The 18,591-nt window shown below is 43.8% G+C and overlaps 1 protein-coding gene and 1 pseudogene across 20 annotated transcripts in view; both read left to right on the top strand.

Annotated features, from left to right (window-relative positions):
• CCDC125 (coiled-coil domain containing 125) overlaps nt 1–18,591 on the top strand; it is a 69,921-nt gene that overhangs the window by 13,267 nt on the left and 38,063 nt on the right. For 9 of the 20 annotated variants that reach the window (XR_010126397.1, XR_010126398.1, XR_010126399.1 and 6 more), the window contains exons 2-6: nt 4,175–4,518; nt 10,160–10,218; nt 12,993–13,079; nt 16,168–16,245; nt 17,294–17,379. Coding sequence is in view for 16 of the 20 variants with exons in the window: in XM_063664881.1 (XP_063520951.1) it covers nt 4,215–4,518; nt 10,160–10,218; nt 12,993–13,079; nt 16,168–16,245; nt 17,294–17,379 (614 nt within the window). In the remaining 4 variants the exon portion in view is untranslated. Of the gene's footprint in view, nt 1–4,174; nt 4,519–10,156; nt 10,219–12,992; nt 13,080–16,167; nt 16,246–17,293; nt 17,380–18,591 lie in introns of all 20 variants that reach the window. The other 11 variants (XR_010126396.1, XM_063664878.1, XM_063664880.1 and 8 more) reach the window with 3 other exon arrangements.
• On the top strand, nt 10,232–11,621 carry LOC129037571 (cofilin-1-like; annotated as a pseudogene).

The following is an 18,591-nucleotide window of genomic DNA, read 5'->3' as shown; positions in this document are numbered from 1 at the left end:
AGCACACTGATGGGTCTTGACTCTTTATCCAGTTTGCCAGTCTGTGTCTTTTAATTGGAGCATTTAGTCCATTTACATTTAAAGTTAATATTGTTATGTGTGAATTTGATCCTGTCATTATGATGATAGCTGGTTATTTTGCTCGTTAGTTGATGCAGTTTCTTCCTAGTCTCGATGGTCTTTACATTTTGGCATGATTTTGCAGCGGCTGGTACCGGTTGTGCCTTTCCATGTTTAGCGCTTCCTTCAGGAGCTCTTTTAGGGCAGGCCTGGTGGTGACAAAATCTCTCAGCATTTGCTTGTCTGTAAAGTATCTTATTTCTCCTTCACTTCTGAAGCTCAGTTTGGCTGGATATGAAATTCTGGGTTGAAAATTCTTTTCTTTAAGAATGTTGAATATTGGCCCCCACTCTCTTCTGGCTTGTAGAGTTTCTGCCGAGAGATCCGCTGTCAGTCTGATGGGCTTCCCTTTGTGGGTAACCTGACCTTTCTCTCTGACTGCCCTTAACATTTTTTCCTTCATTTCAACTTTGGCGAATCTGACAATTATGTGTCTTGGAGTTGCTCTTCTTGAGGAGTATCTTTGTGGTGTTCTCTGTATTTCCTGAATCTGAATGTTGGCCTACCTTGCTAGATTGGGGAAGTTCTCCTGGATAATATCCTGCAGAGTGTTTTCCAACTTGGTTCCATTTTCCCCGTCACTTTCAGGTACACCAATCAGATGCAGATTTGGTCTTTTCACATAGTCCCGTATTTCTTGGAGGCTTTGTTTGTTTCTTTTTATTCTTTTTTCTCTAAACTTCCCTTCTCGCTTCATGAAAGATGAAATATTTCTAAATAGCTATAGCAAAGCAGCTGTTTTGAAATGCCTGGTGGTGAAAGTCCCTCTTAACTGCACTCTGTACTGGAGGCACAAGGTTGAGCATTTCTGCTTCTCCCGGCTGCTTCAGTGTAACCAGGTAGGTGACTGGGGTGGTCTCCACATGGGGAGGGCTCAGTGATACTAGTTGATCAGTAGGCGTTTTTGCCAGAAGTTTTCTGCTGGGAAGAAAGGCAGGCGTAACTCCTCTGTATCTGGAGTCCTGCTAGGGTGCTGGTTTTGTTTTTCTGCCCTAAAAGCAAGTACAGTCTAATCAAACCTGCTCTGCGTGGCCTGTTAGATAGGAGCTCCGTGAGTTCCACATTGGTTGATTCAACCAACCAGTATTGAAAATATTTGGAAAAAAAATCCACAGTGTTCCAAATACAAAGACGAATTTGCAGCACTCAGAGTACGAGGTTAAATCCACGGGAATGAAGTGATGTATAGGCATTGTATTAGATATTATAAGTAATTTAGAGACAATTGAAAATATATATAAAATACACAGGAGGATGTGCCTAGATAATATGCAAATATGATACCTTTTTGATTAACAAATTAACAAAATTTTTTTTTTTTTTTTGAGATGGAGTCTTTCTCTGTCGCCCAGGCTAGAGTGCAGTGGTGCAATCTCGGCTCACTGCAACCTCTGTCTCCCAGGTTCAAGGAATTCTTCTGCCTCAGCCTCCTGAGTAGCTGAGATTACAGGCACACGCCACAATGCCCGGCTAATTTTTTTGTATTTTTAGTAGAGATGGGGTTTCACCATATTGGCCAGACTGGTCTTGAACTTCTGACCTCAAGTGATCCGCCCACCTTGGCCTCCCAAAGTGCGGGGATTACAGCCATGAACCACCGCGCCAGGCTGAACAAAAAATTTTTTGAGATAGAGTGTTGCTCTGTAGCTCAAGCTGGAGTGTAGAGGCACAGTTATAGCTCACTGCAGCTTCCACCTCCCAGACCCAAGCAATTCTCCCACCTCAGCCTCCTGAGTAGGCGTGTGCCACCAGTTAATTTTAAAAAAATTTTTTGGGCCGGGTGCAGTGGCTCACGCCTGTAATCCAGCACTTTGGGAGGCCGAGGCAGGTGTATCATGAGGTCAGGAGTTTGAGACCAGCCTGACCAACATGGTGAAACCCTGTCTCTACTAAAAATACAAAAATTAGCCGGGTATGGTGGCACGCGCCTGTAATCCCAGCTACTCAGGGGGCTGAGGCAGGAGAATTGCTTGAATCCAGGAGGCGGAGGTTGCTGTGAGCTGAGATTGCGCCACGGCACTCCAGCCTGGGTGACAGAGCAAGACTGTCTCAAAAAAAAAAATTTTTTTTTGTAGAGACAGATTCTCACTGTGTTGCTCAGGCTGGTCTCAAACTCCTGGGCTCAAGCAATCCTCTAGCCTCAGCCTCCCAAAGCCTTGGTATTACAAGTGTGAGCCACCATGCCTGGCTAAGAATTTGAGGATCCAAGGAAATACACAGGAGTCCTGGAACCAGTTCCCCTTGAATTCCTTGGGATGATTGTATTTCAGTTTGTTTCTTTATTCCTCTCCTCCTTTATTCAGTTACTAAACAAGTATTTATTGAGCGTAGAGTATATCTGCTCCCCACCCCCACGTGGTGCCTCACTCCTGTCATCCCAGCTACTCCAGAGGCTTAGTTGGGAGAATCACTTGAGCCCACGAGTTGGAGACCAGCCTGGGCAACATGGTTAGACCTCATCTCTCAAACAAACAAATGAAAACAAAACCCGGCTGGGCGCGGTGGCTCATGCCTGTAATCCTAGCACTTTGGGAGGCCGAGGCGGGCAGATCACCCGAGGTCAGGAGTTCGAGACCAGCTTGACCAACATGGAGAAACCCCGTCTCTACTAAAAAAAAAAAATAGAAAATTAGCCGGGCATGGTGGCGCGTGGCTGTAATCCCAGCTACTTGGGAGACGGAGGCAGGATAATCGCTTGAACCCGGGAGGCGGAGGTTGCGGTGAGTCAAGATTGCGCCACCGCACTCCAGCCTGGGCATCAAGAGTGAAGCTCCGTCTAAAAGAAAAAAAAAAGAGTTCTGAAATGTTAAATACTTATAATTGGATTGCAAGGGCATTTATGTGCGAGTGCATTGCTAGGATATTCATGCCTGTATAATACAGGAAGAAACTTTTTTCCCTGAAAAATTCAGCTTTATTATACAGTTATGCACCAAATTATGTTTCAGTTAATGACAGACCACATGGACAGTGGTGGTCCCATAAGATACTATTATATTTTTACTGTTCCTTTTCTATGTTTAGATATATTTACATACACAAATATTGACCCATGTGTAACGATTTCCTACAGTATTCAGTGCTATACCATGTTGTACAGGTTTGTAGACTAGGAACTATAGGCTATACCATGTAGCCCAGGGGTATAGTAGGCTATACTATCTAGGTTTGTGTATGTATGCTCTATGGTGTTCACACAATGAAAAAACTGCCTGACAACACATTTCTCAGAATATATTCCCATCATTAGTTGACACATGACTTTACTGATGGGTTTTTTTCATTTTGTTTGTTAGGTTTTTTGTTTTTTTAATTGAAAATTGACAGATTATAGCTGCCTGTATTTATGAGGTACAAAGTGATGTTATGATTTATGAATACAATGTGGAATTAAATCAAGTTGATTAACATATCCATCATCTCAAATACTTATCATTTTTGTGGTGAGAATATTTGAAATTTATTCTATGAGCAATTTTGAAATGTACAATACATTTTTGTTATATTCACCGTGCTGTGCAATGTATTGCAAAGGAGAAAACCTTATTCTTCCTGTCTAACTAGGACTTTGTGCCCTTTGACCATCATCTCCCCATTCCTCCCATCCCCCAGCCTCTGGTAACCACCATTTTTCTTTCTGCTCCTTTGAGTCTGATTGTTTTTTATTTTATACATAAGGAAGAACATGTGGTATTTGTCTTTCTGTGTCTGGCGTATTACACTTAGCATAATGTTTTCTGGTTCCATCCGTGATGTCCCAAGTGACAGGAGTTCCTTCTTTTTCAAGGCTGACTAGTATTCCATTGTGTACACACACACACACACACACACACGCACACCCCACACACCCCACACCATATTTTCTTCACCTGTTCATCTTTGATGGACACTTAGGTTGATTCCATATCTTGGCTATTGTGAACAGTGCTACAGCAAACATGGGAATGCAGACATCTCTTTGACATACTGATTTCAAATGTTTTGGGTAAATACCCAGAAGTGGGGTTGCTGGATCTGCTGATGGTTTCCTAACTACTGTTTTTCTTAACTACAGACAGCCCGTATTTTCTTATGATAAAGACGGCATTTGGCTCATGAGCAAGGTGGCGAGATCATCAAGTGAGTCAGACGTACAGCTCTGGGAAACAGAAGAGGATGACATGACAGAAGGTGATTTAGGGTATGGCCTCGGAAGGAAACCTGGTGGGATTTATGAAATAGAATTTTCACATAGGTCTAGAAAAAGATCAGATGGAAAGAACTTTAGCCCTCCTCCATTTCCGAGAAAGGGAGAAGAAAGAAGTGAAGCGAGTTTTCAGTATTCCAAGCATAAGAGCCTGCAAGATACATTCCCTCGAGTGTCCAGAATTTCCAATTACAGACGACAAAGTAGCACTGGTAAGAATGCTGAATTTCCTCTCCTTTCTTTCTCCTGTGCATAGTATCAAAGCTATAACCCTTCCAAAATCTAAAATAAATAACCATATTGGATTTTAGAATTTTTTTTTTTTTCCTGGATGGAGTCTTGCTGTGTCACCCAGGCTGGAGTGCAGTGGCACGCGATCTCGGCTCACTGCAACCTCCACACCCCGGGTTCAAGCGATTCTCCTGCCTCAGCCACTGGAGTAGCTAGGATTACAGGCATGCACCACTACACCTGGCTAATTTTTGTGTTTTTAGTAGAGGCGAGGTTTCACCATCTTGGCCAGACTGGTCTCAAACTCCTGACCTCAAGTGATTTGCCTGCCTTGGCCTCCCAAAGTGCTGGGATTACAGGCATGAGCCACCGCACCAGCCTTTAGAAATTTATCTTTATTCATCTCTTGGGATTGGTGGTAGTATAAAAGTAGTTGATAGCTGGGCGCGGTGGCTCACGCCTGTAATCCCAGCACTTTGGGAGTCCGAGGCAGGTGGATCACAAGGTCAAGAGATCGAGACCATCCTGGCCAACATGGTGAAACCCTGTCTGTACTAAATATACAAAAAATTAGCTGGGCGTGGTAGCAGGTGCCTGTAGTCCCAGCTACTCGGGAGGCTGAGGCAGGAGAATGGCATGAACCCGGGAGGCGGAGCTTGCAGTGAGCCGAAATCGCACCACTGCACTCCAGCCTGGGCGACAGAGCAAGACTCCATCTCAAAAAAAAAAAAAAAAAGTAGTTGATGTTTATATTTCTCAATATTGTACAGTACAGTAGTTATGCATCTAATATATTTGTTAATGATATCTATAAATGATTACCAACCTTGCCTTTTTTGTGAAGTACTTTTTTTTGCAGTCAAATATTTACTGGGCATCATTAGGTGTCAGGCACAGGTCCAGTTTCTGAGAATAATGTCAGTAAACAAAATAGACAAAGGCCCTAATGTCATGGATTTCATATTCTAACAGAGGATATAGAAAGTAAACCTGCAGGCCAGGTGCAGTAGCTCATGCCTGTAATCCCAGCACTTTGGGAGGCCGAGGCGGGTGGATCACTTGAGGTCAGGAGCTTGAGACCAGCCTGGCCAACATGGCAAAACCCCATCTCTACTAAAAGTATAAAAATTAGCTGGGTGTGGTGGCACGTGCTTGTAGTCTCAGCTACTTGGGAGGCCGAGGCACAAGAATTGCTTGAACCCGGAAGGCAGAGCCAAAATTGTACCACTGCACTCCAGCCTGGGCAACGGAGCAAGACTTTGTCTCAAAAAAAACAAAAGAAAAAAAACCAAAACCCTGCAAATCAACAGATGTGTAACATTGGGCAGTGGTAAGCGAAGGGATAGTGAGTGATTATGGGGAATGGGCGCTAGTATTTCAGGCCAGGGTTAGGAAGGCTTCTGTAAGGAGGTGACTTTTTTTTTCTTTTTCCTTTTCTTTTTATTTTTTCTTTTTATTTATTTATTTTGAGGTGGAGTCTCACTCTTGTCGCCCAGGCTAGAGTGCAATGTCACGATCTCGGCTCACTGCAACCTCCACCTCCTGGGTTCAAGGTATTCTACTGCCTCAGCCTCCTGAGTAGCTGGGATTACAGGTGCCCGCCCCCATGCCTGGCTAATTTTTTTTTTTTTTTTGTATTTTTAGTAGAGATGGGGTTTCACCACGTTGGCCAGATTGGTTTCAAACTCCTGACCTCAAGTGATCCGCCCACCTCGGCCTCCCAAAATGCTGGGATTACAGGCATGAGCCACCATGCCTGGCCTTTTTCTTTTTTAAAAAGAGTGGGTCTCACTGTGTCACCAAGGTGGAGTGCAGTAGCATGTTCACAGCTCACTGCAACCTCAAAGTCCTGGGCTTAAGCAATCCTCTTGCCTCAGTCTCCTGAGTAGCTGAGACTACAGGCATGTTCCACCATATCCGGCTAATTTAAAAGAAATTTTTTCATCCAGGCGCTGTGACTCACGCCTTTAATCCCAGCACTTTGGGAGGCAGAGGCGGGTGGATCACGAGGTCAGGAGTTTGAGACCAGCCTGACCAACATGGTGAAACCCCATCTCTACTAAAAATACAAAAGTTAGCCAGGCATGGTGGCATGCACCTGTAATCCCAGCTACTCAGGAGGCGGAGGCAGGAGAATCATGTGAACCTGGGAGGCGGAAGTTGCAGTGAGCCGAGATCACACCACTGTACTCCAGCCTGGCGACAGAGCAAGACTCTGTCTCAAAAAAAAAAAAAAAAAAAAAAGATTCTAGAGACAAGGTCTCACTATGTTACCCAGGCTGGTCTCAAACTCCTGACCTCAAGCAGTCCTCCCACCTTGGCCTGAGCACCGGAATGAAGGGGAGAGTAAGGCAGCAGATCTTTGGGAAAGGAGTGTTCCAGGAAGAACGGAGATGCCTCTGGTTGTTTTAGGATGTCATGAAACTCTCAAAAATTGTCAAAACAGTTCATCTTAATTTATCATAACCAAAAAGAAATTATACCTTACCTTATGGAAATAATAAAATTTAGCATCATATTGTGATAAAATGTTACAACTCCAAAATGATCGGGAATCTGTGGATAAGCCCATGCCTGTACCATGGCACTAGCTCTTATCTGGCTAAATATTTTGTAATCTATGTTGTAAAACTTCCTCTTCTGAAACTTCCCCTCAAAGTTGAGCAGACACAAATTAGAACAACATGAGAGTGATTTAAGAAACATGGTTTCAGATTTACAAAAATATGTAGTAGCTCAGGGTTCGTCCCCATCCTTCAAAACCCCTCTTGAAATTAGAATGGGATTATCTTTATATTTTTCTTCCAATTCCTTATTGTGTATGGAGAATGGATACTGTTTTGCAAGCAAAATGTTGAAAACTGAGCATGATGCTAAGATGCCTTTATAAAAACATGAAGAGGCCAGGTGCGGTGGCTCACACCTGTAATCCCAGCACTTCGGGAGGCTGGGGTGGGTGGATCACGAGGTCAGGAGTTTGAGACCAGCCTGGCCAAGATGGTGAAACCCCTTCTCTACTAAAAATACAAAAAAATTAGCTGGGCATGGTGGCAGGTGCCTGTAATCCCAGCTACTCGGGAGGCTGAGGTAGGACAATCACTTGAACCTGGGAGGTGGAGGTTGCAGTGAGCCAAGATCACACCACTGCCCTCTAGCCTGGGCAACAGAGCAAGACTCTGTCTCAAACAAACAAACAAACAGCATGAAGAAACACTGGGGTATAAATAAGATTTAAATAGTAATACTATGAGTTCCCATTTTGTTGGGTTATGAACTTTTCTTTTTATTAAAGTTGGCCCTATCACTAACAGATAATTTCCAAAATACCACACATTCAGTGGCTTAAAACAACACAAATTTGTTATTTTACAGTTCTGTAGGTCAGAAGTCCCAAACAGGCTACATGTGGTAGCTGATGCCTATAATCCCAGCATTTTGGGAGGCCGAGGTGGGAGAATCACTTGAGGCCAGGAGTTTGACACCAGCCTGGTCAACATAGAAAGACCACACTCCACAAAAAAATGTTTTAAAATTAGCCAGGTGTAGTAGTGTGCACCTGTAGTCCCAGCTACTTGAGAAGCTGATGCAGGAGCACTGCAGCCTGAGCAATAAAGCAAGACCCTCTCTCTCTGGAAAAAAAAGTCCCAAATAAATTTCAGTGGGCTAAAGCCCGGGTGTTGGCAGGGTGCATTCCTTCTGGAGGTTCAGTGGGAAGACTCTACTCCCTTGCCTTTTCTAGCTCCAGAGGCTACTGCATTCCTTGGCTCGTGGCGCCCTCCCCATCTTCAAAGCCAACAATGGCTGAGTCTTTCTCACATCATATCACTCTGACATTGACCTTCTCGTCTCCCTCTTTCATTTGTAAGGACTCTTGTGAGTACACTGAACTCACTTGGATAATCCAGAGTACTCTCCTGTCTCAAAATCCTTAATCTCATCACATCTGCAAAGTTCCTTTTGCCATGTGTTCACAGCTTCTGGGAATTGGCATGTGGACGTCATATTCTGCCTACCACAAGTATTAATAGAACAGAACTTGTCACTGCCAACCCAGAGTCACTCTGCCCTCCTTGGAAGCCTGTATCATCCATCACAGTACAAACATGATTTAGGTTTTGCCTTAGATACTGTCATGTTAATGAAATTTCAGAATAGCAAAGAAAGTTGTTTTGAGAAATATTTTTTTCAAAGTAAACATTCTTCTCAATAAAATTTTTTTTTACTTCCTATACTCTTGCTTATAACTTACCACTTTAATTTTTTTTTACTGCCATTGAGGCAGAAAGGAAAATGAAGCTCTTAGGAAGCTCAATTTAACTTCTCAATTGATCACATTAAGGAGCAAATAATTGAAGTTACAGGACTCTTCTAGTCATTCTTTTTGGAAAGAAATTAAATTTAGGTTTTTTTTTTGAGACGGAGTTTTGCTCTTGTTGCCCAGGCTGGAGTGCAATGGTGCAGTCTCAGTGCGCTGCAACCTCCGCCTCCCGGGTTCAAGCAATTCTCCTGCCTCAGGCTCTAGAGTAGCTGGGACTACAGGCAGGCACCACCATGCCCAGCTAATTTTTGTGTTTTTAGTAGAGATGGGGTTTCACCATGTTGGCCAACCTGGCCTTCAACTCCTTACCTCAAGTGATCCACCCGCCTTGGCCTCCCAAAGTGCTGGGATTACAGGTGTGAGCCACTGTGCCTGGCCAAAGTTATTTCTTATATATTTATACCACTACATCATTCAAGCTTAAGCCAAAACACCAAAATCTATTTATTTTACTCACCAGTATTCATGTTTTTCTATATTTTTGTTTGAATACAATAATTAACCAACTCATTAACATCAGTTTTATTTTAGAGTCCTCTTTTGTTTTTTTTAGATGGTCTTGCTCTGTTGCTCAAGCTGGAGTATAGTGGTACAGTCATAGCTCACTGCAGCCTCGAACTCCTGGACTTAAGTGATCCTCCCAACTCAGTCTCCCACGTAGCTGGGACTCCGGCACATCACTATGTCTAGCTAATTTTTTATTTTATATTTTGTAGAGACGGAGGTCTGTGTTGCCTAGGCTTGTTTCTAACTCCTGGCCTCAAGCAATCCGTAGAGTCTATTTAAAAATTTTTTTAATTCAAAAGTACAGTATATGTCTTTTCATTTGTGAAATATTTTATACTCCTATTTTTACCATAATTTGGTCTGTTATAATTTTTTTTTTGGAAACAGAGTCACTCTGTCGCCCAGGCTGGAACACAGTGACACGATCTCTGCTCACTGCAACCTCCGCGTCCCAGGTTCAAGTGATTCTCCTGCCTCAGCCTCTTGAGTAGCTGGGACTACAGGCAGGTACCACCACACCCAGCTAATTTTTGTATTTTTAGTAGAGACGGTTTCACCATGTTGGCCAGGCTGGCCTTGAACTCCTGACCTCAAGTGATCTGCCTGCCTCGGCCTCCCAAAGTGCTGGGGTTACAGGTGTGAGCCACTGCACCTGGTGGTCTATTATAATTCTCTTCTCTTTACAATTTAGGGGATACCTGTATTTGGTAATTTGTAAACAAATGTCCTATGTTTAATTAGTTAAAATATTCAAATTTTTTCCCCTAATAGATTCTTTTTTCCTCCCCCCCAAGTAGATTCGAATTCAGAATTGTCAAATGAAGAATTAAGGCAATGTCTTCATGAAACTTTAGAGGTAGGTACTCTGGCTAATATAAAAATTCTCAGTTTAGCTGGGTCCCAGCAGTGGCTGCAGTGCTCTCGTCTTCTGCGGCTCTCCATGCCCTCTCCTTTTCGCTTCCGGAAACATGGCCTCTGGTGTGGCTGTCTCTGATAGCGTCATCAAGGTGTTCAACGACATGAAGGTGTGTAAGTCTTCAACACCAGAGGAGGTGAAGAAGCGCAAGAAGGCGGTGCTCTTCTGCCTGAGTGAAGACAAGAAGAACATCATCCTGAAGGGGAGGGCAAGGAGATCCTGGTGGGCGATGTGGACCAGACCATCGATGACCCCTATGCCACCTTTGTCAAGATGCTACCAGATAAGGATTGCCTCTACCCTCTATGACGCAACCTACAAGACCAAGGAGAGCAAGAAGGAGGACTTGGTGTTTATCTTCTGTGCCACTGAGTCTGCGCCTCTTAAGAGCAAAATGATCAGTGCCAGCTCCAAGGACGCCATCAACAAGAAGCTGACAGGAATCAAGCAAGAATTACAAGCAAATTGCTAGAGGAGGTCAAGGACCACTGCACCCTGGCAGAAAGCTGGGGGGCAGTGCCATCATCTCCCTGGAGGGCAAGCCTTTGTGAGCCCCCTCTGGCCCCCTGCCTAGAGCATCTGGCAGCCTCACACTTGTCCTCAGGGGTTGCAGGCTGCCCCCTTCCTGCCAGATAGGAGGGGCTGGGGGAATCCCAGCAGGGGAAGGGCAATCCCTTCACCCCAATTGCCAAACAGACCCCCCACCCCCTGGATTTTCCTCCTCCCTCCATCCCTGATGGTTCTGGTCTTCCGAAACTGCTTTTGATCTTCTGATTCCTCTTGGGTTGAAGAAGACCAAGTTCCCCCCAGGCACCCCAGTTATGGGGGGGGGCCGTAGTTTCTTTAACAACACCCCCACTCCCCACCTGTTCCTCCTCCTTCCCTTGCTGCTGACTTGTAACTGCAGTAGTGACTGTGTGCTTGTCTGTTTAGTTCTGTGTATAAATGGAATGTTGTGGAGATGACCCCTTCCTGTGTTGGCTGGTTCCTCTCCCTTTTCCCCTGGTCACTGCTACTCATGGAAGCAGGACCAGTAAGAGACTTTCAATTACAAAAAAAAATTTTCAAGTGAATAAAGTCCATTGACAGATATTTTGTTTAAATGGTACCAAATCTGTGTGGAAGGCAAATTTTGGCTTTCCAGATATTCTTGCTGAACTTGAGAGCTCATCTTTTTCAACTGGCCTCCTCTGTTTCTTATCAACCTTATCTCTTAAAAGAAGCTAGTTATGTAAACATGCCCACCAGTTCTCCTTTCCACCCCACTTCTCTTATCTCCTCCTTGAGAAAGTAAGTTATCACTTCCTTCCACCTGCCTTTCCCATATGTGTGGCTTCAAACAATCTGACTTAATTTAACCTCATTAAAGTCAGAAGCCCAGAGTCTCAGGCGGCCTGAGTAGCCCACTGCCTTGGTGGAAATAGCAGTTTCTGCGAGGGGTGTCTGTCCTTTGGGAAATAGGAAGCCCACCTTAGTGTGTGTTTGGGACTCTTCCCGTGAAAGCTACTGTATTCGGCTGCCGAGACAAAGTACCACAAACTGGTGGCTTAAAACAACAGAAATCTGTTTGCTTTCAGTTCTGGAGGCTGAAGTTTGAAACCAAAGTTTCGGCAGGCCATGCTCCCTCTGAAGGCTTTAGAGGAGAGTCCTTTGCCTCTTCCTAGCTTCTGATGCTTGCTGCAATCCTTGGTGTTCCTTGGCTGGTAGCTACAGAAATCCAGCCTCTGCCTGTCACATAGCCTTCTCCCTATGAATCTGGGTCCAGATTTCCCTCAATTTATAAGGACACTAGTCATTGGATTGGGGCCTGCAGCTGCCTCCTCACCTTGAGTCCCTACATAAGGAACTGCAACCTCAGTATGTAAACAACATGAAAGCCAGCTGGGGCTGGGGGCAGTGGCTCATGCCTGTAATCCCAGCACTTTGGGAGGCCAAGGCAGGTGGATCATTTGAGGTTGGGAGTTCGAGACCAGCCTGGCCAATATAGTGAAACCCTGTCTCTACTAAAAATACAAAAATTAGCCGGGCAGTAGTGGCACGTGCCTGCAATCCTAGCTACTCGGGAGGCTGAGGCAGGAGAATCGCTTGAGCCTGGGAGGCAGAGGTTGCAGTGAGCTGAGATCATGCCACTGCACTCCAGCCTGGGTGACAGAGTGAGACTCTGTCTCAGAGACCTTCCTGGTTCAAGCAATTCTCATGCCTCAGCCTCTGGAGTAGCTGGAATTACAGGTGTGAGCCACCATGGCCAGCTATTTTTTATTTTTTTAATTGAGACAGAGTCTCGCTGTCACCCAGACTGGAGTGCAGTGGCTCAGCCTCGGCTCACTGCAACATCTGCCTCCCGGGTTCAAGCGATTCTCCTGTCTCAGCCTCCAGAGTAGCTGGGATTACAGGCATGCACCACCACGCCCGGCAATTTTTTTGTATGTTTAGTAGAGATGGGTTTCACCATGTTAGCCAGGCTGGTCGTGAACTCCTGACCTCAGGTGATCCACCCACCTCGGCCTCCCAAAGTGCAGGGATTACAGGCGTGAGCCACCTCGCCTGGCTGAGGCTTTCAATTTTAGTATGTCTGGTTCACTCACTAAGTCTGAAGAATTTTCAGCCTCATTTGTAAGTGGTTTGAGCCAAGGGTAAATGTAGACTAGCCAAACTGATAATTTTAGGGTTGCATATCTTGCAGATAGGAAGACTAATTTTCTTTCTGTCCTCAGGAGGTAGAAATGTTAAAAACTGAACTTGAGGCATCTCAGAGACAACTCAGAGGTAAAGAGGAAGCATTGAAAATTCTTCAAAGCATGGTAAGAAGTTGTTTTTAAACTTTCACCACTTACACATTCCAATAATAATGTTGGTATGGTTTTAACTTTTAAAACCAAAGCAGAAGGACTTAATATAGTTGAGGGTTTTTTTAGGTATGTATATTTTTAAGAGCTTTATAATTCATATATCATGAAGTTCACATGTAAATGTACACTACAATTCATTTTTACTAGATACAAGAGTTGTACCACCATCACTATAATCTAATTTTAGAACATTTCCAACACTAAAAAAGGGACTTGGTGCCCATCAGCAGTCATTCCTCATTCCCACCCCTATCCCCAGTAATCTATTTTCTGTTTGCAGATTTGCCTTTTCTATTTAATATAAATAGAATCATAAGATATGTGACTGGATTCTTTTGCATTGAGATTCTTTTAGTTAGCATGTTTTAGAGGTTCATACATGTCATAGCATGTATCAGTACTTTCTTCCTTTTTATTGCCAAGTAATACTCCATTGTGTAGATGCACTATGTTTTGCTTATGCATTCACCAGTTGATGGACATTTGGGTGGTGTATTAGTCCATATTCATGCTGCTGATAAAGACATACCCAAGACTGGGGGAAAAAAAAAGAGGTTTAATTGGACTTACAGTTCCACATGGCTGTGAAGGCCTCAGAATCATGGTGGGAGGTGAAAGGCAGTTCCTATGTGGCAGCAGCAAGAGAAAATGAGGAAGATTCAAAAGTGGAAACCCCTGATAAAACCATCAGATCTCATGAAACTTATTCACATACCAGAACAGTATGGGGGAAACCACCCCCATGATCCAAATTATCTCCCACTGGGTCCCTCCCACAACACGTGGGAATTATGGGAGTACAATTCAAGATGAGATTTGGATGAGGACACAGAGCCAAACCATATCATTCCGCTCCGGCCCCTCCAAATCTCATGTCCTCACATTTCAAAACCAATCATGCCTTCCCAACAGTCCCCCAAAGTCTTAAATAATTTCAGCATTAACCCAAAAGTCCACAGTCCAAAGTCTCATCTGAGACAAGGCAAGTCCCTTCTGCCTATGAGCTGGTAAAATCAAAAGCAAGCTAGTTACTTCCTACATACAATGGGGATGTAGGTATATAGCCATTCCAAATAGGAGAAATTGGCCAAAACAAAGGGGTTACTGGGCTCATGCAAGTCCAAAATCCAGCAGGGCAGTCAAATTTTAAAGCTCCAAAATGATCTCCTTTGACTCCAGGTCTCACATCCAGGTCACACTGATGCAAGAGGTGGGTTCCCATGGCCTTGGGCAGCTCCGCCCCTGTGGCTTTGCAGAGTACAGCCTCCCTCCTGGCTGCTTTCACAGGCTGGCATTGAGTGTCTGCAGCTTTCCCAGGTGCACAGTGTAAGCCATGGGTGGATCTACCATTCTGGGGTCTGGAGGATGGTGGCCCTCTTCTCATAGCTCCACTAGGCAGTGCTGTAGTAGGGACTCTGTGTGGGGGCTCCAGCCTCACATTTCCCTTCTGCAGTGCTGTAGCAGAGGTTTTCCATGAGAGCCCCATCCCTGCAGGAAACTTCTGCCTGGACATCCAGGCATTTCCATACATCTGAAATCTAGTGGAGGTTCCCAAACCCTGATTCTTTACTTCTGTGCATCCGCAGGCTCAACATCACGTGGAAGCTGCCAAGGCTTGGGGCTTGCGCCCTCTATATTCACAGACCGAGCTGTACCTTGGCCCCTTTCAGCCACCGCTGGAGTGGTTGGGACGCAGGGCACCAAGTCCTTAGACGCACACAGCACGGGGATCCTGGGCACTGCCCACGAAACCATTTTTTCCTCTCAGACTTCTGGCTCTGTGATGAGAGAGGCTGCTGCAAAGATCTCTGACATGCCCTGGAGACATTTTCCCCATTATCTTGGGGATTAACATTTGGCTCCTCATTACTTATGCAAATATCTGCAGCTAGCTTGAATTTATCCTTAGAAAATGGGATTTTCTTTTCTATTGCATTGTCAGGCCTCAAATTTTCTGAACTTTTATGCTCTGCTTCCCTTTTAAAATGGAATGCCTTTAACAGTACCCAAGCCATCTCTTGAATGCTTTGCTCCTTAGAAATTTCTTCCACCAGATACTCTAAATCATCTCTCTCAAGTTCAAAGTTCCACAAATCTCTAGGGCAGGGGCAAGATGCCACAAATCTCTTTGCTAAAACATAACAAGGGTCACCTTTGCTCTAGTTCCCAACAAGTTCCTCATCTCCATCTGAGACCACCTCAGCCTGGATTTCATTGTCCATATCATTATCAGTGTTTTTGTGAAAGACACTCAACAAGTCTCTAGAAAGTTCCAATCTTTCCCACATTTTCCTGTCTTCTTCTGAGCCCTCCAAACTGTCCCAGTCTCTGCCTGTTACTCGGTTCCAAAGTAGCTTCCACATTTTTGGGTATCTTTTCAGCAATGCACCACTCTACTGGTACCAAATTACTGTATTCATCCATTTTTATGCTCCTGATAAAGACATACCCAAGACTGGGAAGAAAAAGAGGTTTAATTGGACTTACAGTTCCACATGGCTGGGGAGGTCTCAGAATCATGGCGGGAGGCGAAAGGCACTTGTAACATGGCAGCAGCAAGAGAAAATGAGAGAGGTGCAAAAGTGGAAGCCCTGATAAAATCATCAGATCTCGTGAGACTTATTCACTACCATGAGAACAGTATGGGGAAAACCACCCCCATGATTCAAATTATCTCCCACCGGGTCCTCTCACAACATGTGGTAATTATGGGAGTACAATTCAAAATGATATTTGGGTGGGGACACAGAGCCAAACCATATCAGGTGGATTCCACTTTTTGACTGATGAATAGTACTGTTCTGAACACTTTCTTTGCGTGGAAAATTCATCCATTAATTCCCACATTCATTGGAAAAGAGCCAAACCAAGCTCTCCTGACTTTTGAACTATCAGACTCTCCATAAAAGGTGGTCACTGTGAAATTCTTATCTCAATTTATCTTAATTTTCCATTGCCTTAAAATAAAAGAGAACTTCATGATGTACATAGGAGTGATTACAAATTTAATTTATACTGATGCTAGTTTTATTTTTCTTAGGCAATACTTGGCAAAGCCACAAGTCATACGCAGGCAGTGCTTCAAAAAACTATGGAACAAAACAGATCCTTGGAGAAGGTATTTGGTGCTTTTAGTGTAGACTTATTGAATCCAATAAGCTGTTAAATATAATTTCCCTAAACTCACCATACTAATGGATCTGTCATTTGTGCATACCCTCTACTAGGTGTGCTTTAGTTCTGATGGTCTTCCCTTTTGGAGTTTACAATCTAAAACAGATTGTCATGTGCACAATGAATTCAGGTTATTTTTATTTCCCCATGTTAAGGTAGTAGGAGGCCTGCCAAATTGGTACTTCTCATTTCTTCTTCTGTTTTTTTTTTTTTTTGAGACAGAGTCCTGCTCTGTCGCCCAGGCTGGAGTGCAGTGGCGCGATCTCCACTCACTGCGAGCTCTGCCTCCCGGGTTCACGCCATTCTTCTGCCTCAGGCTCCCAAGTAGCTGGGATTACAGGTGCCCACCACCACGCCCGGCCAATTTTTTGTATTTTTAGTAGAGACAGGATTTCACCGTGTTAACCAGAATGGTCTCGATCTCCTGACCTCGTAATCCACCCACCTTGGCCTCCCAAAGTGCTGGGATTACAGGAGTGAGACACCGTGCCCAGCCCATTTTTCTTCTTAAAAAAAATTTTTTTTTAAATCCTTATCCTTGCCTGGCAGGACGTACGTCTTTCTGACCATCTCATCTTCACTATAAAGGTAATTAGGAATCATCCTAGATGGTCATGTCTCCTGTGCTTGGTATGTTCTCCCTTGATGGGACCATTGAGCTAAGATTTCCAGGAGTGGATTTTGCTTGAGGTCTCTACATGCAGCGGAGGTGGGCACTGAGAAATCTAGGTGTAGCAGTCCAGCAAATTTTGAAGGCAAACAATGTGAAATTTTTTCTGTATTAAGTGAGTTTTGGCAGAGTTGTTTTGAGTGCTAAAGAGGCATGTTATATGTGTTTGCAAATGTCAGAGATACTTTTAGAGCAATAATTAATTTTTTCACTTTAAACCATTTCTGAGAACTGATTATATGATTTATTTCAGCTATTCACAATGTCCTGAAATGATTTATTTGTAGTAATTTGCCATGAAGGTACTATTTTCTTTCCATAGGAAATAAATGCCTTGCAGTGGGAAATAGAATTTGATCATAATAGATTTAAAAATATAGAGGAATCTTGGATCCAAAAATATGACAGGTTTGTATATTACTCCATTATTTTTCTTTGACAACCTTTAAAATCTATGTAATTCAAAAGTAATTTATGCTTTCTTCTTTGAGCCAAGTGTAAAAGATTATAAAATTTTTATTGCTTATCCACTTACTAGTCACATATTTTTGTTAGTGTTAATTTTCCTTAAAGAAAAAAAATAGCATAGGCTAGGTGTGGTGTCTCACACCTTTAATCCCAGCACTTTTGGGACTCTGAGGCACTTGGATCTGAGGATCACTTGAGTCCAGGAATTTGAGACCAGCCTGGGCAACATGTTGAAACCCTATCTCTACAAAAATACAAAAAGTAGCTGGGTGTAGTGGCTTGCACCTGTAGCCCCAGCTACATGGGAAGCTGAGGTGTGAAGATCACTTGGACTTGGGAGTTGGAGGCTGCAGTGAGCCATGATTGTGCCACTGCACTTCAGCCTGGATGATAGAGTGAGTCTGTGTCTCAGAAATAAAACAAAACAAGAAAACAAAAACCAAAATAGTATAAACTCTATCTTGAAATACAGTGTAAGAATTATTTTAGAATTGGAACTATTTGTTTTTTTCAAACAAAATCTTTTGAGGGGCTGGGTATGATGGCTCACACCTGTAATTTCAGCACTTTGGGAGCCTGAGGTGGGAGGACTGCTTTGGTTCAGGAGTTCAAAACCAGCCTAGATGACATAGCAAGATCCTCATCTTGTTAAAAAAAAAAGATGAAAAATAAGATGGTTAAGACAGTAAATTTTTATGTTCTGACAATCAGCTCCAAAGAGAGAAAAAATATCTTTGGAACAACTCTTTTATTTGTGTGAGTTTATTTAATAACTTTGAATTATACACTTACTGTAAAGTCAGTCATTTCAGTTGGGTATGGTGGCTCACACAATCCTATCGTGGCCCCAGTCCCTGTTGGACTGAACAAAGGGGGACGAATGTGGGAATAAAAATAAAGACAAAAGAGTATATTTGGAAGAAGGGGTCAGGGGGCTCCTTGCTCTAGTGAACAAGGGCCCTGAGCTTTTAGCGCCCTTCGTATTTATTGAGTAAAAGAGATAGGGAGGAGGTGGTTGTCAGTCAGCTGCTTGACTCGGTGCAGGCTTGCACAACTGCATTCTCTGAACAGTGGTCTCCAGATGTTCCAGTAGATAACCTCAAGGAGCACGGCACCAGAGAGTGACTTCCCTCAGCAAACCTTCTGGTGGCA

Source organism: Pongo pygmaeus, chromosome 4, assembly GCF_028885625.2.
Source record: "Pongo pygmaeus isolate AG05252 chromosome 4, NHGRI_mPonPyg2-v2.0_pri, whole genome shotgun sequence".
Taxonomy (NCBI): Eukaryota; Metazoa; Chordata; class Mammalia; order Primates; family Hominidae; genus Pongo; species Pongo pygmaeus.
This window is presented reverse-complemented; position numbering and strand designations above follow the sequence as displayed.